This window comes from Tiliqua scincoides, chromosome 5 (genome assembly GCF_035046505.1).
Source record: "Tiliqua scincoides isolate rTilSci1 chromosome 5, rTilSci1.hap2, whole genome shotgun sequence".
Classification (NCBI taxonomy): Eukaryota; Metazoa; Chordata; class Lepidosauria; order Squamata; family Scincidae; genus Tiliqua; species Tiliqua scincoides.
In genome coordinates, this window is record NC_089825.1 from 21,397,366 (window position 1) to 21,423,639 (window position 26,274).

Sequence of the window (26,274 nt, forward strand, 5' to 3'; positions counted from 1 at the left end):
ACATTTGTTTTCTTCAACTCTCTGGTTTAGAAAGTTTTTCAAGGATCCAGGTAACTAGCCTCTGTTTGGGGACTTATTTTCATAATAAATTCAGCCTGTGTCAGGAACAGCAAAAGATTTTAGTCTGGGGTGAGCTATTTACCTACTCTTTTATTGAACTTGGCTTTTGATATTGCCTTGAGTGGCAAGAGCTGGGCAATGCTAATGTACTGGATGTTCTGCTAGAATTATATCTTTGCTGGTTCATGTATACTAATGCATTCTGAAAACAGATCTTCCTACAAAGAAGCAGGTATAAAAAGATTTTGCTGTAAGTTCATATGAGGGAAAAGGAAGGCAGGGCAGGTAGGACAAACTGCTGGAATATTTCCATCTCTGCAATCTAGTGCTCAGTTCACAGCATACTTCAATGCTCGGTTGGCTGGTGTCCCAGTGCCGGTACTGCACAATTAGGTCATTTAGATAGAAGAATCGGCATTTTCTGAATCATTACAGAAGATTCTTGTATGCTTTTCTTGCATAATTTTAATGTGTTCACCTAACTGGCCAAACAGGTTAGATCCAAGTGTCTTACATTCAAAACAAGCGTTATTTCAGGAAAATGCAGAAAGTAATGCATTAACCCCCCCCCCCCCCCAAAAAAAATTATATTATTTGATCAAATGTAGACTATATGGTTTCAATGCCATGAAAAACTGTAGGAATATTAGAGAGCTATGCTTGCTATTTGTGTGCTCCTCTTATTTTGGGGTGTTTTTTTTTGGTCTAGTTAGTCAAGAACTTCTGATACTTGAAATGCCAGAAACAGACCTTGGCAGGTGGTTGATTGTATTTGTGGGTTGACTTTTAATAATATTGGTATTTGTCCAAGTTTCAAAATTTGTATGACCCAATACTTGTTCTTTAAAATATGTTTTGAGATATTTAAGCTTGGCTGGAAGGAAATGTTAATTACTTTTGTTTTAAGGATGGTGACTAGAAAGGACATCAGTGACGCCTTTCACTCCATGCATACTGAATTGTTCAGATAAGACCTTTCAAGTGCTGCCTAAATAAGGAAGAAACCACGGGGAGGATAAATTCTCCATGAGACAAGAACAGCACAGGCATTCAGCAAGTTGCAGAGCACAAGCTGTTTTACTTACTGATCTTTGCCATTTTTTCTTAACAGAGCAAAAACTAAGAATGCCCTTTCAAGAACCTAGTGAGAATGAAAGTGAGGAGGAGGAGGAAGATGACTATAATGAAAAGGTGGGTGGCTCTGACACATTCTGTACAGTGCAAAAAGATCTGCTGCATGATTTTGCATTCATTTTTGGAATCCTTTCCTTTTTCTTTACAGGTGTTTCTTAAACCTGTTATTGAAGATAGAAACATGGAACTGGCCAGAAGATGTACTGAGATGATAAGTGATGTAAGTGAAGGTTTCCATTGGTGTGTTAATTCCTTATTCTATGGTACAGTTTGGATTTTTCTGATTTAAATATGATCTTAAACATTCAGGCAGTGCTTTGAGTAGGAATTGAACAAATCTGGGTAACATTTGCTGACAGTTTTACTTCATGGGTCAAACTAGACATGCATGCAAATTCATGCTTTTGACTCTTCAAATTTTTGCATTTTTTTTTCAACTTGTGCATGTATGTGTGCATGTGAAATGGCCTGATAGTGGGAGGGTAGGAACTTAAGTGTTTAGCCCCCACCAACACTCTGAACCCAGTCACATGCATGTTGCCCCAAGTATTGCTGCTGCTACTGTTTCACGTACAGAACAGAAACCTGGTCAGGCTTAAAATAGATAATACAAGACAGAATCACCTTCTGTAGAGACCTTTTCCTCTTAGGCCATTGATTTGTTTTCTAAAGTTCTTTGCACTTGAATACTGTGGTGACCTAATGGAACGTGGTTGGATTTTTGCTGACATAAGTACTGTGATGATAACAAAAATGTTGAATTGTCCTTATTTACCCTCTTTGCAATTGCGTCTATCTTGTGTTCCATTCCTACGTTGACTAAAGCTTCCCATTTCATTTTCTGAATGAGTAATCATAAGCTACAAAACATAGAAAGTTGCTTGAAAGCTTGCCAGGAATTAACTGAAACAGGTTTAAAAGCGGAACTGAGTATTTTTCTGGAAAGGTTTCAATTAATATACTATTCCGGAATGCACTTAGTTACAAGTGTATTATACTTCAAGTAAAAAGCAAACAAAAAAAAATTGGAGAAAGGACTTGTTCTTTTTTACAATGAGAATATAGTGCTAGGTAGCACAACACTGTTAGAGCTTGTGCTTGTATACATGACTTTGAAAAGTGATGGCAAAATATTCCATATTCCAGTTGTGCAAAATTATTAGGCTCATTTCCATCGCCTGCTTTGAGGAAGTCAATTGCTTGAATAAAACAATAGTTTGAAGACTGTTTGATTGGGTTTTGATTATGCATACACGTGGCAGTACACGACACCAGTTTTTACTTTCCAAGGCATAGTCTTGAGGGCACATGATGCAGCCACCATGCTAAAGCTAAGCAGATTTAACACTGGTCAATGCCCGGATGGGTGATGGCTAGGAACCTTGTTTACATCTGTGATAGAAGAAAGGATAACAAAGTCATAAATAAGAGGCATTCCCCACCTGTCTCAGAGGAAAGGGTAATAACACCTTTTTAAAGATAGTGTCTGCTATTTGAAGGTTTTGTCATTTTATTTATTTTTAAATATTTATACCCTGTTCCGTTAAAGGTGGCTCGTGTCAATTATTTACAAACAGTAGTAACCTGAGTGGCAGTCTCTCAGTAACAACTTTTGGAACTGGCCCTCTGGGTGGAAGCTGAACCACCTCAGTACAGTGCCCCCCCATTCAGTAATTGTACTCAGGAGGATACCATAGTAGTTGATGGAATTGAAACCCTCTGAGAGGTCTAGGTGATTTAACCGAGTTGCACTTCCCAAATCTCCTCCTTGCACAGGTAATTTGAGCAACTGTGCCCAAACAGGCCAGCACCTAGATTGAAAGTGATAAACAATTTCACCTAAGATTGCCTGAAGTTGCGCTGCCACTACCTGCTTGATCACCTTGTCCAAGAAGGGGATATTTGCAACAGGCTAATACTTGTGGCACTTGATTTCAGAGGGGGTTTACTCAATAGCAGTGTATCAGCTGCCTTCTTTAAAGTGACTGGAATTGCACTCTCTTACAAGAAGGCACTGTCACCTGGATTCAGCCAGTCAACTCCCTCCTGCTAGATGTTAATTAACCAAGAAGGGCAAGGACCAAGCAAGTTTGGTTTCTGGGGTCATGATTTAATATTGGAGCAATCCTAATCCAGACATACTGCAGGAATATATCAAAAGGCTTCAGTGATACAGATGGTATGGCATGGTTCTATTATTGGGAGAGTTCTACTGAACACACTCAAGGGGTTGGTTTGTACATGCATGTACATAACTTGGTGTCTCATCATCGCTTACACATAAATGTGATGACTAGCAGATAAAAGTGTGAAATCACCCTTTTGAAAACAATTGTACTTGTAAAGTTCCAAGAAGGTATAAAAGTTTTGTCTGTAGAGTTTGATCTGTGTTGTCTAATTCATACATACAAGGCACCACTTAATGTTGCAGCCATAAGGTGATATACATGTATATGTAAGCAGCCCAATGACTTGCAAATGTCTAGAACAAACATAAGGCTTGTGGGCCGGACCCAGCCCACAGGAGCTCCCTCCAGTCTGTAGAAGCTCTTTGTGATGTAGTTGCAGAACTCTGCATGGCCACAATATTGGAGGCCTCCAGTGCTGTTCCAATGTCTTGTGATACTTTGGAACTCAAGAGTTCAAGGACACTCATGAGATCTTGGAAGACCAAAGATGGTGGCCACCAGATCTTAGCAGAGGAAGAAGGATTGGGAGGCATAAAAGGGAGGGAAGAGAGAGGTGGGAGGAGCAGGAGGAGAGAATGAGTGGGAAGACCCTGTGAAAGATGTTTGGAAAATGGAGGAGGAAAATCACTTCTTGCTTATTGACATCACTTCCTGACCTCAGCAGCCACTATAAGTGCTCTAGAACCCCTGATCTACAGCAATATTGGATCCTTTCCTTAATATCAGATCTGCATGTTGCATCACAAACTGATTTTGAAAATTATCTGCAGGACCAATCCAAGAGCAGTGGTGTTTTTGATCATGTATTCCATGTCAAGGTCAAAATGTTGCCCTGGAAATGATGTCACAACTGGAAGTGACATAATGTCTGGGCTTTTAAAAAAGTGAAAATAGGGGGGCACCACCTCCTCCCCCCAGCAGCTCACCACCCACTTGCTCTATTGCCTTCCTTCAGTCAGTGGCATAGCTAAGGCATCTATCTGCTTCCTGGGGTCAAAGAAGATTTGTAGCCCCCCCCCCCGACCAAATGAAATTTAATTAAGTAAATAAATAAAAAGCATGCCCCTTATTGCTCAGAGACACTGTGCTGGGGTGAAGAGGGATGGTTATTCTACCCTTGCTAAATATAAGAGGGGAACCACTTGAAAAACTGCCTTTTTACCCAGTCAGCAGGGGTAACTGTATTATGATACATGAAAATGAGAGCTGACTCATATTAACACCTTGTTGGTTTCATGCTATATCATGATAACATGTCATTGCAACATGTCAATAACATAATAACATGTCATTGCCTCTCAGAACAATCAGTTTCATAGGTCAGTTTTGAGTTTAAAAATCTGCTTTTTGCTCCATAAGGCAGTTGTGTCTTCATTTTCTGGTAAATTGGCCATAACGTTTGATAAAATACAGATATTCCAATGCAGTTCATTTCTTTGCATTCGGCATAAAATTACCTTTCCAATGATGTATAACATGATGGTATTATTCGTACATACCAAGATTTTCACAATTTTGGTCTCTAGTGTCCAAAAGCTTGTTGTCTCCTAAAGCTTGATGCCTGGTGCAACTGCTTCCCCCTGCTCCCCCTTAGCTACACCACTGTCCAAGAGCTCCTGGTTTGTGTACCAAATGCTGCCCCCCTTTACCTTGTGATGCATGGGTTGGTTGGCAACCTTCAGTCTGGAAAGACTATGGTATAAGCCTACAGCACCCGGTATTCCCAGGCGTTCTCCCATTCAAGTACTAGCCAGGCCTAACCCTGCTTAGCTTCCAAGATCAGACAAGTAACAGTTAGCCTCTTGTCTTTTCACTCAATGTATGATTACTATTAGTATTTATACACCGCTTTTCAACAAAAAGTTCACAAAGTTTGCAGAGAAAAATCAAATAACTAATCGCTTGGAATGTATTGGAAGAGGAAGTATGGAAGAAAGAAGAGTGTAGGTTACAGTATCTCTGATACGAACTTACTTCTCTGCTTTCTTCCACACTTTCTCTTTCCTCTGTCCCCCTTTTCCTTTTCATAAGAACATAAGAACAGCCCCACTGGATCAGGCCATAGGCCCATCTAGTCCAGCTTCCTGTATCTCACAGCGGCCCACCAAATGCCCCAGGGAGCACACCAGATAACAAGAGACCTCATCCTGGTGCTCTCCCCTACATCTGGCATTCTGACTTAACCCATTCCTAAAATCAGGAGGTTGCGCATACACATCATGGCTTGTACCCCATAATGGATTTTTCCTCCAGAAACTCGTCCAATCCCCTTTTAAAGGCGTCTAGGCTAGACGCCAGCACCACATCCTGTGGCAAGGAGTTCCACAGACCGACCACGCGCTGAGTAAAGAAATATTTTCTTTTGTCTGTCCTAACCCGCCCAACACTCAATTTTAGTGGATGTCCCCTGGTTCTGGTATTATGTGAGAGTGTAAAGAGCATCTCCCTATCCACTCTGTCCATCCCCTGCATAATTTTGTATGTCTCAATCATGTCCCCCCTCAAGCGTCTCTTTTCTAGGCTGAAGAGGCCCAAACGCCGTAGCCTTTCCTCATAAGGAAGGTGCCCCAGCCCCGTAATCATCTTAGTCGCTCTCTTTTGCACCTTTTCCATTTCCACTATGTCTTTTTTGAGATGCGGCGACCAGAACTGGACACAATACTCCAGGTGTGGCCTTACCATAGATTTGTACAACGGCATTATAATACTAACCGTTTTGTTCTCAATACCCTTCCTAATGATCCCAAGCATAGAATTGGCCTTCTTCACTGCTGCCGCACATTGGGTCGACACTTTCATCGACCTGTCCACCACCACCCCAAGATCTCTCTCCTGATCTGTCACAGACAGCTCAGAACCCATCAGCCTATATGTGAAGTTTTGATTTTTTGCCCCAATGTGCATGACTTTACACTTACTGACATTGAAGCGCATCTGCCATTTTGCTGCCCATTCTGCCAGTCTGGAGAGATCCTTCTGGAGCTCCTCACAATCACTTCTGGTCTTTACCACTCGGAAAAGTTTGGTGTCATCTGCAAACTTAGCCACTTCACTGCTCAACCCTGTCTCCAGGTCATTTATGAAGAGGTTGAAAAGCACCGGTCCCAGGACAGATCCTTTCCAAAAGGAGGAGCAATGGAGGTGACTGTATGAATTAATGTGAATGTTCCCAGTTCATCCACTGTTTGCAGTGATACCTCATTTGACTTAATGGATAGGCCAATATGGCCTATCTGAGTATCCAAAAATTTTCTATGGAGTGTAAGGTGCAACTTTGCTACCTGAAAAAATAAGGACATCTGATTTGTTGTTTTGTGCCATTTGTAGTATTTTATATTTCCCAATTAAACTCGTTTGCTTCCAATAAGGATTATTTTCTGTTCTGTTCTTGTTTCCAACCCCCTTTTTTCTCCTTTATAGGTCCACTATAAGGAAGAACATAAAAAAAATAAAGACAAGTGCACTTTTGTACCTGACACTCCTCAGCTAATGCATGTAAAGAATCTCTCTGCCTTAATTTCTGAGGTAAGACCCAACAGGAATTGTTTGGAAATATTTATAGCCAGAGAGTAAGTGACACACAAGTGCTTTGTCTGTTTTGTGAAGCAGAGCTGCGTATATTTAATAACTGAAATGCATGTTCTTAGGCTTGGGAAGATATTATAAATGGTTCCCAGTCTTCGAGATGACAGTGTGGAGGGTCAGATAGAACTGTACTGGATATTCTCCTGTGTTGATTCTGTTCTGAAAATAGCATTTGAAGGAAGTAGAAATAGTTCCCCCCAAATCTCTTTTCCCTCTCTAATCTTGTCTAGTATCTTGTTTCAATAGTGCTCCCATTGGCTTCAAAAGGAGGTCTTCTCCATGAGCCAGCAGCAGCTTCAGAGGCCTGAGAGGAAAAGGGCTAGAGATACCCCACATTTGCATGCCACAGTCCTATTCCTGATCCTGTTGCCCTGCGGCTGCTATTTAATTTTTTAAGAAGACATATTCATAAATAATATATTTTGCATCATCTCTGGTTTGATTCTTAGAACTTCTTCCTGATGCTGACCCAAATATTTGATGAATCAAATATTCTGCATAAGTTTGGTACATGTCTGTATTTAATTAGTATCCATCAGATAAGTGTGTGGTGTTTCTCATATTCACCAAAATAGTGTTGTTATATCCAAATCATTTGCATTTTGCCATTTTTTTTCCAGAACTTGATTTAAATAGAAAAGTTTATGTGAATTGCTTAAATTATTAGCATAAATTAGTGATCTCTTGTGTCCTATAAGTTGTGCACAGAAATAATATCCATTAATAATAAATTTTGGTAGTGTCTCCTCTGATGATTCAGGAAATAACTCCCCTATAACAAGAAAGATAGATTAAGGCTGCTGTCCTATAACACTTTCCCAGGAGTGAACACAATGGGACATTTCTGAGTAGTCATGCATAGGCTTGTGCTGTAAGTGGGGATAGAATTTTTTTAATGCTCCAGTTTCTTGGAGGAGTCCCTCAATACCAAAACTGAGCAATGTTTTGTGAATATTGGCTGAAGTATGACCCTAAGGAGCTATGAGCTCACACATTCCCTTTGCCCTTTTCTTTTCCACTTCTGCTATGAAGTTATGGTAGAGGTATACTTGTAAATGAAATCACAGTTCTGTGTGGTATACAAAACAGGATGTGAAACTGGGTTCTGAAGACAGTGGGAGGTGTCATGAATTTATGATGATAAATGCAGAATGAGAGCCCTACACACTGAAAGGAAAAATATAGAATAGAAGCAAATTTAAAACAGAAACACAGATGGTCCTCATCTTCCTGTCTTTGTCATTAAAATATGTAGCTAAATGCTAATAGAATAGAAATCAACTTGATGAGAGTGGAGGTTACTTACATCCTCCTTTCAGGAGTTACAACATCAATACAGATTTGTGCAAAAAGTGATTAGGGAGTAATTTGAATGGTTTGTACATGGGCAGTAAAACAGCAGGTACTGAGCAATATTGGTGGGGTAGGTAGTCCATACTGGTGGTGCAGTCTGTTCTGCAAGGTTGTTTTGGAAAGTAAGAAACAAGAAGGGAGATGTGGGGGAATGGATGGCATTTTGCTTCACTTTATCAGCCACTCGATTCTCTGTTTTTATTCTTTTTACGATGGGGGAGGGGGGCAACTTCTGGAATACAGTACTCTGGAATATTTGTTGAGCTCAAAATTCATCTGATTGGGACCATTCTAGTGACCTTGAATTCCTTGTCCCAGTACTGATTAATGAATGCCAAGTAGTATGGCAATAATGGTAATCGGGCAGCAGTGCTCCCCCAAAGTAGAAGCTTGTTTAACCCTTGATGCACTAATCTGTCTTGTCAGTTTCACGACCCACCAAAAATTGGGTTGTGACCCACTGGTGGGTCCTGACTCACAGTTTGGGAACCACTACTCTAAACTAAATTAATGGGCATGTGGGGGTGTGGGTGGGTGTGCAGGGGCTGTGGAGACAAGGTTCCCCCTATATCCAAAGTTCCTAAATCTGCGGGGGCAGGGGGCTGGAACAGATCCCCTGTGAATATGGGGGCCGTACTGTACTTTCCATACAGACAAATCTTAATCCTGCCATTACAAAGACAGGTATACAAACATTTGTTTTCATTCCAGAGCTGGGCAAAATCTATTTTTATAACTACCTGCTCTAGTTTAAAGTTTAAATTACCTTTTGAACTATTTGAAAGAGTATTTGAACTATTGGAAAGAGCGTTACTTCTCTGTTTTCGCTCGACTTCTAGGCAAAATACAGAGCAAGTGCAAAGAAAGAACTTCGCAACTCACTCTACAAGCAAATGCCAGCTACAATTGACAGTGTATTTGCAAAGGAAGTTACACAGCTTCAGAGCAAGGTAATGCTATATATGGTCCATTTCACACCAGTGCCATGTGTACAGCTAAACAGTTAAGGCCTTTCAAGCATTACATCATTAAACATTTTTTAAACAGATAATGCCCCATGCGCCATCAGGGCATGGGCAGATTTCCCCGTGGGGGAGCTAGTTCAGGTCTTTTTCCCAGAATCCCCAGCAACCTGGCATTTGCAATGCTGTTCTCTCATAACGAGATATTTTAAACCTACTTTTAAATCTAGCTCCGTATTATATTCATTACATGGGAAGAGTGACCTTCGTATTCTTTCCTAGAATAAATTGTTTTAAGGAACACAGCCATCATATTCACAATAGAGAAGAACAGTCATTGTTAGTAATTGTACTTGAATTCTGAAGGTATCAGAAAAATTGATCTTGAGTTGTAAATTTAAGTATCAAGTAAGAATATGAAGGGGGCAAAACCAGAAAATCACACAGTCAGTTTCAACTGTGAGAATAAAGTAGATTTATCCAGAAGCTAAATTTTTATAATACATTAAGTCAGCATGGTAACAAAACATATTTATACTGCAACATGGTGTCTTAAAAATACTGGTTACAAAGCGCTAACAGTAAGTAAGCTTTTTATTATGATAACATTAAATTACGCAATGTTTTTAAATAACATACTTAGTTTGATTTATAAATGAGATTAACGTACGTTTTCTGGCCCTTAATGCATCTTATTTCTGGATCCTTTCCAACAGCATAGCATAACATTTTGCATTGTACTTTAAAATATCTTACCCTGCTTTAGTGATATAACAGACTAAATATAATAAAAACAGAGGTGACTATAAAGTTAAAATCAAGGTAATTAAGGTTGCATTATGTTGTTGAAGTGTGTTTTGTAATTATAAAATATATTTCTAAAGAATTAAATACCGAGTCACACTATTAAACGCTAGTTCTTATTCTGAAACACACGTTCACTTGAAGAGGGCATATGTAATATATCTTAGATGTAGCATAAAATGTAAAACTTGCAGACGCATTTTCCTCCCCATTTGTACTATAAATCATTGCATGCTGCTGCAAAAGCTATGGAAGTGGAATAATTTCCACTTGTTGGGATTTCAAAACATTATTCCCGCAAGGGAAGTGGGAGAGGAGGTGATTCCTTCTATAGCAGTGTTAAGATTTGCCCCTTCTCAAACCACCCTCATCAAGACCTGTGTCCTCTAAAGCAAAATGTTCATGCATAGGCAGGTTTTGTCATATGCTGGAGGGAAGAAAATGATAATATTTATATTCTGCTCCTTCTTGCGTGCTTTTTTATATTTATTGTGGTTCTGGCGCCCTTCATAAGTTTCAGTAATTTTACAGAAGATGCAAAAGAAACTGAATAGCTCAATGTTGAATTAGTTTTTTTTTTTAAATAAAGGCAACTTATGGCTATATGATTTGTGGAATCAGTGGAAATGTATGAAGTGTGAGTCATGTACAGGTGTGCCCTGGTAATCACAGATCCTATATCTGCGGTTTCATTTATCTGCAGAGGCGGGACTTCTGCCCCCCCTACACGATTAAAACTTACTGGGGAGAGGGGTGAAATTCTTTCTTAAACTAGGTTGCTACAAGTTTAGCAGCTTACCTCCAGGCTGCCAGCAGGCCACTTGCAAATGACTAGAGGTTAGCAGGAAACGGTCTTTAACCTCTTCCTGTTAACCTCCTTCTAATTTTTTTTTCTTAAATGGCCAGGCTACTAGGAGGCAACCTTCTCCTTTGAGGAACTTGGGCTTTGGTAAGACCTTAAACAAGCTAATGGGCTGGTTTAGAGCCCCCACTCCCCCCCCAAGCCCATTTAGGTCATTTAAGGATATATATAACTTTGCTAGGATCTTCTGCTTTAAAGGGAACTTCTGGCTGTGGTATGTCAAAAGACCTAGTGGAATCATGGGGTGTGTATGCAGAGTCCCTGTTCCCCCACGAGCCTGTTAAGTCGTTTAAGGACAATCCCAGCCAAAAGGTCCCTTTGAAGCAGAAGATTAATATTTCAATATAATTTCCAGTCTTCCTGGCTTAAGGCAGTCCACATGAAACTGAGGCACCTGAGATTGTCTCCGGAGGTTGTTTTGACAGTGGATCCAGATCAGGCGAGCGTGGCTATAAGGCAGTTTGACATTGAGTGGCAAGGCGATATTAGCAGAACCCCAAATATTTTAGCTGTGGAGGATGCACGATACAGAGTTGCACCAGCCACCTGCTTGTTGCTATTAGAGCACCCGAAGCTCAGAGGGGCCTTTTTTTGGCCAGATGGAGAGCACTTCCTTCAGAAGTAGTTGAGGGCTGCTATAGAAGCATCCCTGTTTCTGAAAGGGTCTGCACTGTGGCTCCGGTGAAGTAGAAACAATTGAGCATGTCTTGTTTCATTGTTCATGTTACCTGGGGATATGTGCAAATATTATTAACCCCCTGATTAGGAAGTTTTCAGGTCTGCCTGACACAGAGATTGCCAAGAAGCTCCTCTTGGGATCCAATCCATGGTTTACAACTTGGAGTGCAAGTTTCTTGGCAGCCACCTGCGTAACTTGCAAGGACATTATTAGCAATGAGGAAAAACTCTAATGCCTCCTTATTCTTTGTCTTCCTGTTTTTGTATGGAATGTGTACTTTAATTGCTAGAATCTTAGTTCTTTTTAATCCACATTTTTGACACATATAAGCAACGGTGCTTTTGTATTGCTGTGTTTTGTCTATGCTGGTCTTTGACCATATCAATAAATTGATTGATTGAATTTCCTTGTATATATCAACAATTTATGATGCAAAAATAACCTGATCCCTTCCTGCAACAAGACTATGGATCAGAATCCATTTTCTAAATGTTTATGCCAGTATATCTGTTTGTGGTAATGGTGAATTTTTGCAGCAATGTGAGCATTAATAACATAGCGTTTTGTGACCTTGAGATATGGCAGTTTCTGTATTTATAGCTAGTTTATTAGACCCAGCCTTTTGACTTTTCAGAAAGGAAGAAAATAGTTTCTTACATTTCACCAAGCATTTAAAAAATATCACAAAGTAATGGCAAAGTATTTCAAATAACTTATGAGGGAAATGAATGAGGAAACAAAGGAAGAAATATGACAGCATGTTTGGTTCGCATGCGTTCCATCTTTTTGACAGAAAATTCCTATGGTTGTTCCTTATTGGGAAAAGAAAATGACCTTCGCAAAATCAAAAATTAGAGCACATGAAGAGGCAGTTCAATTTCTTGTTCTATGGCTACATTTCTTGGCAAATGTGCTTGAAGCAATATTTTTATTTGTGTATGAAGATGATGAATTGTGGGATTCTTAAATTCTGTGTTCAGTCATTTCTAGGAAATATAGTGTTATAGCTTGGCAATTCATCTTTCTAATAAACAAAATTTTCCACTTTCTCAAATGTATATTTAAATGTCTGTTGTCTGCCATACCACCATAATGTAATGAATTTAAGCAAGAACTGCCCTCCAGAGTTGTCAAGTCTGGTTTGGAGACCCCTGTGTCCGATGTGATTCAAAGTGAAATTGGGGTAATTTTGACAGTTTTCAGCAATGTGCAAAAATCGTGGTTCTGGAATTAGTTCCTATTAGAGCTCATTCCTCATCCATGTACAGTTTTGTCTGCAATTCCAGAAAACTACAGCATTGATCATCTTTATTATTCAGCATCACCAAAAATCAAATTAAACTATTAAAAAATATTTAGAAAGAAGTTCTTTGAAGCTTTAGTATACAGTATTTGAGATTTCTTCTCAAATACATAGAAGATGTATCTTATCTCTTAATTCTACAATAGATATAGAATAACTTAGGCCCAAATTCTAACCGACTTTCCAGCACTGGCATAGCTGTGTCAGTGGAACGTGTGCTACATCCTACAGTTGGGTGGCAGTCACAGAGGCCTCTTTCAAGGTATGGGATTGTTTGTTTCCTTACCTTGGAGCTGCATTGCCCTTATGTCAGTGCTGGAATGTGGGTTAGGATTGTGTTTTAAGTAATCTACTTGGTCTGTTTGGTAAAAAAAAAAATAAATAGAACAATTCACAAAATTTACAGTGATATCATTTCTGAAACTACATTGCAGAGCATTTTACTTTTTGAAGGTTAACATACATGTATAAAGGAAAAATAAAGAAAAGTGTTGTAAATTGTGGTACTAAAGGGCTTAGAAATACAAGAGGTACATTCTGTGACTATTCTTAACTTAAATGTAAGCGTACAGTGCACTATTTCATTAGCTAATGTATTAAAATCTGTAAGTGCAATTCAGTAGTAGAGTAATTTATGTGGAGCTTAAATATTTGATATTTGATCAGCTGTAAACATACTTTCACCACTATATTACAGTTTTAGTGGTCCACCTGTAAATTGGGAGTGACCTTCTTTCCTTGTTGTCATGATAAATGAGCACTTGAACATTAGGGAAAAAATGATTTACATACATAAATCTTAAATTGCATTTCTTTGCAAACGTATAGCCTGGGTTTATGAACAAACTGGGATGAAATGAACTGAGTTTCTTAATATAGAAAACAGAAAATGAGTGAAATCCTGATCCTAAATATTTTGCTGAATATGTAATATTTTCAGGTTCTCTACAAAAAGAAGCATGACATTGAAAAGGGAACCTCAAGCTATGCACATATGAAAGAGCCTCCAGATGTTAAGCATGCCATGGAAGTTAGCAAACACCAAAGTCATGTGAGTATTTTCTTCTTTTAAATTGTGTTATTGTCATGTATGTACAAAACAAAATGAAAGTTATATGATTCATGATTGAAGAATTGTGTCTGTTGCATCAGTAAGGCTTTGGTTCAAGTTCTTGTGACACAGAGTACTGCAGAAATAGTTATGACTGTTCATAACTGTATGCAATCACTTTATGTCCCTTTCTTTGCTGTTCTGGCACCATTTTCCTCTCCCAGCCAGTCATGGCTCATGTAGCATATATGACCATGTTTCTGCACCGTTTAACCAATCAGATCTGGCAATAGACAATATAACCGAGAGGAGAAAAAGCCAGACTGTCCTCACTCTGGATGAGTGTCAAGAAAAATAATTCTTCTTGGTCAGCTCTTCCTCTTCCAACACATCGCTGTGACAGTAATAACTTTGGCAGGGAGTGAATGTACCACAGCAAGATATGAAGCATCAACACAACCTTAACAATGGAGATGTGTTCCTTTCCCTGACTCCACACAACTGGCAAACACTTTTTGAAGTTTCTCATGAAAAATAATCCCAAATAGAGGTGCTCTTCATAGTAGTTGAAAATATTTGTAACAGGTACCTCCTTGTTTGGCTCTATTCTAATAAAGGTTAGTCAGAGACTGAGAAACACACATCCTTTGCCATAGTGTTTCTCATACTTTATGTTGGGACTCACTAAGCGGGTCATGAACAAATTTCAGGTGGGTCCCCATTCATTTCAATGTGTATTTTATTTTTAATATTTTAGACTTGATGCAACCATGGTATGTGATTGTTTTGGGGAAACGTTACAGATCTGTATTTTTCAACAGGCTACTATGTATATGCTTTAAACAATTATAGCCAATGGGGCTTACTCCTGGATAAGTGTGGATAGGATTGCAGTCTTTGGATGTTTGGGAAATGTTTTTATAAAAAGATCAGCAACTTGGAAGCATTAGAATGATTCTTCTTAAATAAATTTTAAAAACTTATCAAACCTATAATTTACTTTTAAGTAATTAAGATCCATATCCCAACCAACTTTCCGGCACTGACATAGCGGTGCCAATGGGGCATGTGCTGCACCCTACCATTGGGTGGCGCTCCTGGAGCCCTCTTCAAAGTAAGGGAATGTTTGTTCCCTGACCTCAGAGCTGCATTGCCCTTATGTCTGTGCTAGAAAGTGGGTTAAGATTGCGCCCTAAGGGTGTTTAATTAAGTAATTAAGGGAGTGTTAAAAATATTTTTCAATGATGTCACTTCTAGCCATGACATCACTTCCAGTGGGTCCCGACAGATTGTCATTCTAAAAAGTGCATTCAGGTGCTATAAAGTTTGAGAATCACTGCTTTGCCAGCCTTTCTGCTGGCATGCATTCTTTCTGCTGCATAATGTTGGTATTATCAATGGAGTATGACAACATACACACTGTATATTGCAGACATTTGCAAAGTGTTTGATGTCTCTCTCTCTCCAACATAAATATATCTTTGCCTGCATTCCAGAAGAGTAATCATTCATGAGACAAAAAGTAGTGCTCCATACCTTACATCAAACTTGATTGGTGAAATAACAACTCTGATTTTTCGACTGTCTCCTCACCGTGAAATTAACCACACTTCCTTCTTTCATTTACTATATGACTGCCACTTGGGAACAATAAAAGATAAAATTGCAATAGCTTTCCACACACAAGGTTCTGTGCATTTTTATCTGTGTCCAAATTGACAGTTTCAGTCTTCGTTCCTGTTCTGAGCACATACGCCAGGCTTTAATTTGCAATTTACATGGATGTTGGGGTCCTTTTCAGAAACCTGTTCCTGCTGCCTTTATGGTATTCACTTCACCTCATGCGGTCATTAGGGTGAACAGCATATAATTAGCTAAATCTGGTAAAGCTCTGAATTGAAAGACCCTGCACGTGCTTCTGGGTTCCACCCTACAGAATTACTTTCAGTGGTTTGTACAACCATAGTGAATGAGATGTGTTAATTTTAATAGATCATACTAGGCAATTATTTTAGCTATGTTTCACTTAGATTTTTTCTTTAAACAATACCTGTATTATGTTGAAAATGGGAAAAATCATCAAGTGGTTCACAGGTGGAAGCTGCCTTATCTGCCAAAATCAGATGGACCAAAGCAAGATGCTCAAGTTGGTTTGCTATTTTAGAAATATTTACTAGCTATTCCATTTTATTTTATCGTATGATCATTCTACAGCATATATAAAAGGCTATTTACAAGAATTGTCTCAAGAAGTTGAGTCTAATGTACATGGATATTTTTCTGTGTTACACCCTGGTTTTATTGTCAATGCCAATAAATGTTTGTTTGTTTGTTTGTTTGTTTGTTTGATTGATTGATTGATTGATAAAAGGCTAGTCATTTAAAAATTGCTTTGTGTTTTTTTAACTTTCTGTCCACTAACAATATGGAGCATTTTTGATGTTTAAAATAACAGCTGTCATTTTGGTCCAAAAAGCTACAAGAAGATTGCACTCAATTAATATGCATAACTAAAAAAGGGCAGAAAAGGATACAGACTACAATAACAAAAAAGCCAGAAGAAAGGTGCAGCCAGAAATTGGGTAAAACTGAAGTTTCTCTAAAAGAAACTTACTTGCGTCATTCCAAATTTGGCAGCTGTGAGGGGCAGAATGAATCTCTTGCAATATATAGTTCAGCATTTTAGAGCACGTGTCTACTCAGAAGTAAGTCCATCCAATGTATTCAATGATGTTTACTCCCAGCAAGTGTGTTTAGCATTGCAGAGTCCCTGTCCTGGCCCAAATAATCCTGAACCTGGAACATACAGGACTTTAAAAAATCATCACCAGCATGTTGAATGGGAGGAGGAAGTAAATGGAAGCTAGTGTAGTTGTTTCAAAATTGGCATAGTTAGCTTTCTGGTTCCTATCCCAATAAACAACTTGGTGGTCACATTCTAAACTAACTACGAGCCCAATCCTGTGGTCAGTAGCATGGCTCCGTGCCGCTGACCATAGTTGCAAACCGGTGCTAGCCCAGCGCCGGCCGGTGCTTGGCTAGTGCGGGGCAGTCGCACAGCTTCCGTGGCTCAGTGGTCTCCCAGACCATTGAGCCGTGGCACTGTAAGTGGGGGTGGGGGCGGGGGCAGGGAGGAAGCGTTCCGGGGAACGGCGAGGCTGGCGGGGGGTGGCGAGAAGGTGGAGGGAGGTATGCCGGGGGGACGGATGGGAGGAGGATCCGCGGAGCTCCACTCTGCAGGATCCAGGGCGCTCGTGGAGGGCTGCGCGCCCTACATGAGCGCCTTTAAAAGGTCGGTGGTAAAGTGAATAGCCCCATTGCGGGGCTGCTTACCTTACTCGGGGGAAGGGGACAAACGTCCCCTTCCCCCGAGGTGCCTCCCAATTTTCCAATGTGGGAAACATTTGTTTTCTAACTAGCCACATGGGGATCAGCATGGGACTGCATCCTGGGCAAGAATTCTGTTTGTCCTTATTATGGTCCTGATCAGACATTCCTGCCTCTTCCTGGTGTTTGCTAGTTTGGAGTGAAGAACTAAGCACTGAAGGGTTGATGATTTGTTATTTTTAATTAACAGTATATTTACCTCACCTTTCCAAGAGGAAAAACTTAATAATATGATGTACTTAATACAATGTGTAGTTTGACCGTATGACTAAAAACCCATGTATCTTTTCTTGAGAGCAAGTCCTATTAGACTTCTATCCAGGAAAGGACATAACTGGATGGCCCACCAACCAAAATCAATAAAAAGCTCTCTTGGCCATCACATGTTGTCTGATCAGTGGCTTTAGTTATGGGAAAGAAACTTTGTTCTAACCCCGGGATGTTAAAGTCATTTCATAAGGAGGGCTGTATGCATTCATGGCACTTGCTGAGGGCCGGAAGTGACATCATTAAGCAGGCAGTGATGTTATTAAGCAGAGGATGGCCAGAAATAAGCACTTTGTTCTCACATAGAAACTCATTAGCTGCAAATGACAAAAGAGAAAATATCAAATCTTGTTCATATTTTCAAGATATGAGAGAGCCCAATTATAACTGGGACTAGGTAAATTGTTTCCAGTGGCTGCATTTGGCCTGCGGGCTTCATGTTTAACACCCCTGTTCTAACCTGTATATTCTAATTAGGTTTGACTTCAATGCAGTCTGCTTTTCCCATTAATAAAATATAAGGTGTGTTTGTGTATATATGTATACGTGTGTACACACGCACACACACGCACACACACACACACACACACACACACACACACACACACACACACACAGAGTTAAGCTAAAAAGAACTAAAAAGCAAAGTGAAATACAATGGAATTGTATGTCCAGATAGACAATTTAGATAAAGACTCTTCCTTATAATGTGTATGCCATAATATGAATTTTAGTATGCTAACAAGTATTTCATTTCTAGTCTTTAAATAGAATTAAATTTCTTGTTTATGATGTGCTCTATAGTAAGATTTTTTTTAAAATTCCATTGTAATTCAGGTAATCTACTTTGTAATTTGCTAAATGCATAGCATTCAAATTAAGCGTGTTAATTTTCATTATGTTGAGACTGAGCTGCTAAGTGATAGGTCATTCTGTGTTTTGTTTTTTTTAAGGTTTCCTATAAAAAAGATCTGCAAGATACTCACCGGTACACTGAAGTGACAGACAGACCAGATGTAATGATGGCAATGAACTTAACAAAGATAATTAGCAATGTATGAACTTTCTTTGTCATTGTCACGTTCAGAAAATGTTGCTAGTTTTTATTTCAGTTTCTTTTGTTATAGAAAGGAACCAAAACTCTACATTTACATTAATTTCTTTTGCTTTGTAAACTACTTTGTGAATTTCTTGAAAAGCAGTATAGCAATATTAACAATAATTCATAATGGTCAAACAGGTAAATCTAGTGGGTTTCAGGTTCCCCAAAATAAACTTATTTTATACTAATCATTCCTTTTCTCCTAATCAATCTATACTAATCAATATTGCACATTTGTGCTGGCATGTAACTCTACTACACCTGCACAATTTATTTATTTAATGTATTGAAAATATTTTTATCTTTTCTTTCTTTCCAAAGAAAATGGGGCACCCAAAGTGACTAACAGAAGTAATTTAAAATGCAAAACGCAATAGTGCGGCAAAACAGATAATAAAAGCAGTGTCATAATGCAGCATGAAATCTTCTCAGTGGTGGAATGTCAATTTTTAGGATATCTTTTCAGACAATTGGTATGCCCTTTCCTAAACCTTTGCTGAAACAGCACATTTAAGAGTGTTCTATAAAACCCATATAATAATTCCTGCTTCCTGGGGGTTTTAAGTATTGTGTTCTATCTTAAAAATATTTTCCTATAATTTTCCTTTTCAGTTGTGGCAAAAAAAAAGTATATTTTCTGATGATTTTCTCCAAGCTGTACATCAGAGTATTGCTATGAATGTTGTCCTTTCACACACTCGCTCTTTGATTTTAAGTGGTTACCCTTTTCAGAAGCAATCTAGAAAATTCCTTTTCTTGCTTAGGAACTGACTTCAGCCCTGACAGTTGGAAGATGGCAGCCTACTGTGCTGTTGGTAGTAAAATAAGTCTGAAATAACTATGGTTGGAAGCAGTGGGAATAGTCAACACAAAGACAAATAGTTTGAGCTCAATCGTTAAATTTGGGTTATGTCCAAGGGCAATGTTCCCCAAACTGTGCACCATGGTGCTTTAGGGCACTGTAGCAAGCTCACAGGGGCACATGGTGCATCCCTGGCAGCCTCTTCTTCCTCGCTCTCCCAGGTGCCACCATCTTGGCCATGAGATATCATTCTGTTCTCATGAGATCTCAGGGAAGTCCTGTGGCTGGCTGGTCCTCCCATGACCCAGCAATACTGTAACAGGGCACTGTGGAATAAGGGCGCTGTGATCACAGTAAGTTTTGGAACCACTGCCATAAGGAACCAGAAACTGAAGGACCACAGACCGAGTCTGGCCATCTACATGAAGACCACCAGTCCACCACCTTGCCAATCCTGAAGTGTAAGAAATAGGAAGGAGGCAGACTTAGGCAAAGTTGCTCCTCCCACAAGGCAGGGCAATACAAATATTTTGAGTGGAGAGCTGATAGAGGTGACAAACTGGCAGAGAGAGTGTGCATGTATAAATGTAAGAAAATAGCAGGAGATACCGTACTTTGTTTGGCTGATCTAGCTGATGTGGGAAACAGGGTGCCAAACTGGATGGACATTCAGACTGATCCAGAGGGACTATTCTTAGATTCTTATGTGCAGATATTTCAGGCAATGCTCATTTATTTTACCACTCTTGCCCTTGCCAGCTTTCATGCTCTGTATGATCCTTCTAGCAGATGCTCAGATTCGTTAACATTCATCATCTCCCTTGACTTCCAAGTCTCCCTGTTCCCTTCTTCTAAAAATGTGGACAGTCCAGTTGAAGAATGCCCTCTTGTGGCCTCACCTGTTCATCCAGTTCTTGTTCTTGTGCTGGCAGAATTGCACCTGTGAGTTTAAAGGGCACATATCAGGATTTCCCCCCCCCCCCAACATTTCTGCTGTCCTAACATATAAGGTATCTTACTGTTTGTCAGTCTGTGCCCTTTCCTTCCCCTTAGTTCTTTCATGAACCCACACACCTGTTGTGGGCTCATTGTGTTACAGAATTTCACAAAAAGCACATCTCTCCCCCTGATATGCGAACTTCCACCACATTTTAAAACCAGTTATTGACTTTAAATTACAGAAATACAATCTTATTAGAGAGAGTAACTTGATCCATTATTTGCAAAGGCATCCATTTTTTATTTTTGGTTTAGCTTTGTTTAAAATTTTCCATTCTTGAGAAGATAGCTGGGAATCTGCACTTCTTATGCTTAATGTTCAGTTCCCTGATCAAAGTGGAATGTTTTTTTTAATGCTGCATATTGTACTTCAGATAAAATAAATAATACATTTTGTTGAATTGAGAGAAGCCTGGGAATCGCTGATTTAGAGCATTAGCAAAAGTGGTGTCAATAGAGGTCACTAAATGATACTTGCTCTACTGTTGCTTTTGAAGCTTCCATTTCCCTTGACAAAACTAAGGGGGCAGGGTAAATACGCAAAGGAAATTGTGGCTAGCATTCATATATGTTGAATTTTGTCTTGAAGGCTGAATATGGAAAAGGAAGACGAGAAATGAGTAAGGAGCCAGCTGTCCTTGGAAGACCAGATTTCAACCATGCTAAAGGAGTTTCCAAATTTTTAAGCCAAGTAAGATTTTGATGGCTTTCAGACAATGACTCTATTGAGATATCTTATTCCCAGGAGCGCAATCAAATGTTTCACTTCACTAATTGCAAACTCTCTATAATTGTATGAAAACTTGGAGATAATGTTTCCACAACTATTTCCCATAGAATCACTGTAATTGGAATATGTTAAATACTGAGAAAACTAGTGGTACAGCCCACCAGTAGATGAGCAAACTTTTCTTCAGTCACCAGAGGGTGTAGTTTTAATATTGTATATTTGATATAATAGGCATAAGATAAAATCTCTAGGGTTGCAATTTTGTACGTTTGATTTTTGCTTCAGAATTGGCCTTTCAAAGGTACAGATTGTATTACCAAACAAGTAACCACCTTTAAGTGCTCGTTTCATTTAAAGTACTTTAATTAGTGCTCATTTCTGTGCTCCAAGAAAGCAAACTATGTGTCTTAGTGTAATCATTGTGAAACTGCAGTGCAGAATGGCATTATTCCATGGCTCTTCATGTCAGATATCACTTAATGTTGTGAACTGTGCAGTGTAATCAATTGATGGAAATAAAAGATTATTTCAAAGAGAACAGCAAAAAAAAAAAAAAAAAAATTCTAAAATGAGATTTTGGCTAATTTTTTAAATAAAATCTTGGGTGTAGAATGAACATTCTTCACTAAGTGCCAGCAGTGGGTGTTCAAATTTATATTGTGTTACTAGTAGGACCACAGTGAGCATGGCTACTATTCAGAGACCTTGAGCTCCATTTGCAGTGTTGTGTTGGACTTCTTTTTTCCCCACTGTAGCTTCTGTGTGTATGCATCACAGTGATAAACTGTGAATTGGTGCAGGAGTTTATGATTTTAAAAAAAGTCCTCTCCCTGAGTTGTCTTTTATCTGGTTTAGAGAGATGAGTGGAAGCAAAATATATAGCTGTAGTACATCTGCTAATATCTGAAAGAACTAATTTGACCATGTGGGGGAAAAAAAATCTGCTTGAAGATACTTATACATTTAAATTGTATAATTAAAATATCATTTCCTTTAATCATAAATGGTAGTTGGAAGCAGTGAGGTTATGTTTCTTTCTTAAATCTCAGTAATCAGGTTTTGCTGGAATAATCCCATTATCATGTTAGCAATTTGCTCTCTGTCAATAATCCTTAAAGAATGCTAATTTATATCTTTTACTCAATCAATGTGATATTAATTGTTTTGGAGATAATTATCAGAGCTTGGATTCTGTGTTGGGGCAATTCTTTATTGCTGTGTCTGTGCCTGTGGAAATGCAGGGCTGTTACAACGAGTGACTATAAATGTGTTGCCCAGCCAAGAGGTGTATTCTAAGATTCCTTGCAGTGCCATAGCTCTGTGATATGATGATGGCTTCCAGGCACACCTCTTAAATCTCATGCTGTTTCATTAGCGCTTCCACTGTTCTCTGTGTCCGCAATAACTTGCTTGTGTGGCTTATTTTTATCATTTAAAAACATTTTTATACCTCTTTTTTCATCTATAAGTAGAGGTGTGATTTTTTTTTTTTTGGTGATAAAATAAAAACACATAACACTTTGTTTGAAAACCACAACAAAATGTTTTGAAAAAACATTTTTGTCACCAAAAAATAAAAGGGAAAAAAACCCAAACAAATCCAAAATCTGCAAAAAATATAATTGTTTTCTAACACCTCTACTTATTGGTCACTGTAGGCTGGTTGGGCTGGACTGGGGGGAGGGGGTGCATGGCTAATGACTGTGATTGCATCTGCTGACACTATACCACCTATATGACCTACCCAGTACACTTTTAAATCTATTATAATTTATAAAAATGTGTCCTTGGAATAAAGACACATAACATTGCTTTCTGCAATGCTTTCTATTCCTCCTTGGAAAGCAATCAAAATCTGTGAAAAATAAAAATGTTTTAAGAACACCTCTGTCTACAAGGCAATGCGAGGTGGCTTACAATCCAAAGAACACACAAACAAAAGGAAGGAACAATAACAATTAAAAAGTCAATTATAATCCACAACACAAAACTCTCCAGTAATATCACCCACCCAACCACCCTTAGCCAGCCATCACTCTCCTTCAGAAGCAGAAAGAAAAAAGCCAGATCTTCACAGAACGTCCGTAAGAGGATAAGGTAAAGTTCAACTGGGTCAGTCTTAGAAGGAAATTCAGTAGTTGGTGCTACAGCTGCAAAGGCCCTGCTCCTCGTGGATGCTGGCTGTGTTTGGCATGTGCTGTCTGTGATTTCCCTTGCCCCACGTTGCACTGCAGCCAGCCCAGCTCTGTACTGGATACATCAAAGGCTGGCTGGCTTGCATGTTCCAGCACAGGATAGAATTGGGCTGTTAGTATATCTCGTGTAGTTGAAAGTGCCTGTTTGATTAAAGGGTCAGTATCTATTCTAGGAGGTCTAGTGTCAAGCTTAATTTTTTACAAGTTTTTGGTAAATCTAACAGTGGTTCATTTATTAAATGAAATGCTGCCTTAACGTGCTTTCTGCTTAGGAAAACGTGCCATGTAGCTTTAAAAAATAAAGTTCAGTCTGAGTGTGAGGTGCTAGCTGGGGGATATTGTTGGAGGGTTTTCAGTTGTGAATTATAGTTGTCTCTTTACTTTTATTTTAGTTCCCATGCAAATTTAACAAGAAAATTGTTTAGTGTAGGGTCGTTCCAAGTCCCGTTTCGTTTCAGAACAATCCATTCATTTTCATATGTCTGCAAAAATTTAAAAGCTTACTTTTTCCTTTGTTTTTGCTGCTTCCTAAGGTGTTATCATCTGGAGCTTCAGTGCACACTCACCATGGGCATGTGCCATAGACACCGTATGGGTATTCAAGATGGTGTTTGCCAGGATGTAGTTTGTGTGCTGTAGTTCCTGCTGCTACCAGAGGCAGTGGCAAAAGTCAAGTAAAAATAAGAATGTTTAAATTAAAATTGAAAACAGATAGGGTTCCAAATCCTAATCCTACTCATATTTATTTAATCCGGAACTCATTGGGAATGCTTGGTTTCCAGTTGGCATGGGTTAAAAAAATGAAACGATTAGACTAAGGGCACAATCCTAACCAGGTCTACTCAGAAGTAAGTCCTATATTGTTCAATGGGGCTTACTCTCAGGAAAGTGTGGTTGAGATTGCAGCCTAAAATTTAAAATATTATACAAACCTTGGGACAGATGTAACTTCACTCATCTGATGTCTCACTGTGGCGAGAGATAAACACTTCTTTGGGTGTGCACACACTGTTGTTCAAACCCTTCCCAGTTACTTATGTGAATTTTCTGCTTGTATACACTATTTTTTGTTTTATTCTTTATTCTTTTTTTAAAAGAACCCTCTATCAGTAGAGTTGCGAGAAAATTGTGGTTTTTGTGTGTGCATTTTGGTCTTCTCCAAGCTAAAAGTGCAGAAAGCAGTGTTATGTGTTTTTATTCTAAATTTATATTATAAATTACAATCACTTAAAAGTACAAGTGTACTGGGTAGGTGATCAGGTGGTATAGTGTCAGCAGATGTAGCCATAGTAATTACCCATGAACCCCCAACAATAAATAATAAATAAAACTCAAATAAAATGAGGGTGTTTTTTTTGCATGATTTCGGGGTTTTGTTTTTTTACAAAAATGAGAAGCACAGAAAGTGGTGATATGTGCTTTTATTTTGTTATCACTGTTTTCTCCCACCTCTATCTACCTGGTATATTACATTGAATGACTGTGAACAGGACCCGAAATAACTCCTTACATGGGTGAAAATGCTTTGGTGTGTGCACTGTGACTTCCTGTCTCCACATTCTTATGCACTGAACTTGCATAAGGAGCACTGAACTTGCTCCTTGAAAGTCTTTGAAGTTTCTGGATCTCCTTGTCAGCAGCTTGAGGTCTGTGTTCAGAAGAGACGCCTCAGAAACCAAGCTGTGACCTTAGGGTCCAGGACTTGGTATCCTGTATTGTTCATTCTGTATTTATTCATTTGGTCTGTGATCATCTAATTAACTTTTAACAGAAATGCCACTGATAAAACTCTGCAAAAATTGGTGTTTATTCACTGTGAGATCCTAAAGTATATTGTATGTCTTTCAGGTTAAGTACAAAGAACAATTTATTAAGGATCTGAAATGTTATCGCTTCAATCCACTTGAAAGTGCTTCCTTCAAGCAAGCCCAAGTTGCATCTGTCTTGGCAAGTGATGTAAGTGGGGCTATTTTTAGCAGAAAATATAGGCTCTCTATAAACCTCCATTGACTTTTTCTGGTGAAGTTGCTTTTGCTTAACATGAGAGAGATCTATTACACAATGTTAAACTCTTCTAGAATAAAATGTGTGAACCACACCATAGTAAAAGAATGCCACCTAATGGCCTCTGTTGGTATCAATCAAACAACAAAAAAAGTAGAGCCTATTTTTCAGCAGCTCGGTGTATTTCATTGTTTTTGTTCTTTAACCTGTGTACTTATTTCTTGCAGGTGAAATACAAAAAAGACTTGGAAAGCCTCCATGAACCAACATCTGCCCTTCCAAATCTATTGCAGTTAGAACATGCTTTGAGTGCTAGCAAAATATATAGTCAGGTAAATTGTCTTCTTTGTAATTATCTTCTGTAATAGGATTACAGTAGGATTACAATAGGTAAATCCAGCCACAGTTCAGGGTTGGTTAATTACACCAAAAAGTGCTACAAGTTCCACCCACCATATCTTCCCTTGACCCTGCCCACTGAAAGCTCCTCATTCTTGTTCTGCTACAGCTCTGCCTACAAAATCCATCTTATCAGCTATGATACCTATTGGAACTTTCATTTTCTCAACCCCGGTGAGGCCAGTGTAGAGAGAAATCCTAACTGGCCTTTCGCACAGCACAGCGATAGCTGTCTCATTTGCCTATCGAAATAGCTGTACTCCTCCCCTCTTATATGCTTTTCATGGGATGGAGGGGACACTCATGCATGCCTTCCTTGATGTGGCAATCATCAAGTGCTGAGCATGCTTGTGTGACTTGGCAATGTAGCAAGTTTTTATAGGTGAAGTGGCTTAGTCTTGGTTGAC

The 26,274-nt window shown here is 39.0% G+C and overlaps 1 protein-coding gene across 2 annotated transcripts in view; it reads left to right on the plus strand.

Annotated features, from left to right (window-relative positions):
* Positions 1–1,071: 1,071 nt before the first annotated feature.
* LOC136650972 (nebulette-like) overlaps positions 1,072–26,274 on the plus strand; it is a 66,890-nt gene continuing 41,687 nt past the window's right edge. Inside the window, exons 1-9 of one of the 2 annotated variants that reach the window (XM_066626959.1) lie at positions 1,072–1,251; positions 1,343–1,414; positions 6,804–6,908; positions 9,161–9,271; positions 13,872–13,982; positions 18,590–18,691; positions 21,129–21,230; positions 25,313–25,420; positions 25,696–25,800. In XM_066626959.1, the coding sequence (XP_066483056.1) occupies positions 1,087–1,251; positions 1,343–1,414; positions 6,804–6,908; positions 9,161–9,271; positions 13,872–13,982; positions 18,590–18,691; positions 21,129–21,230; positions 25,313–25,420; positions 25,696–25,800 (981 nt within the window). In that variant the 5' untranslated portion in view covers positions 1,072–1,086. The remainder of the gene's footprint in view (positions 1,252–1,342; positions 1,415–6,803; positions 6,909–9,160; positions 9,272–13,871; positions 13,983–18,589; positions 18,692–21,128; positions 21,231–25,312; positions 25,421–25,695; positions 25,801–26,274) is intronic. The other variant, XM_066626960.1, reaches the window with a different exon arrangement.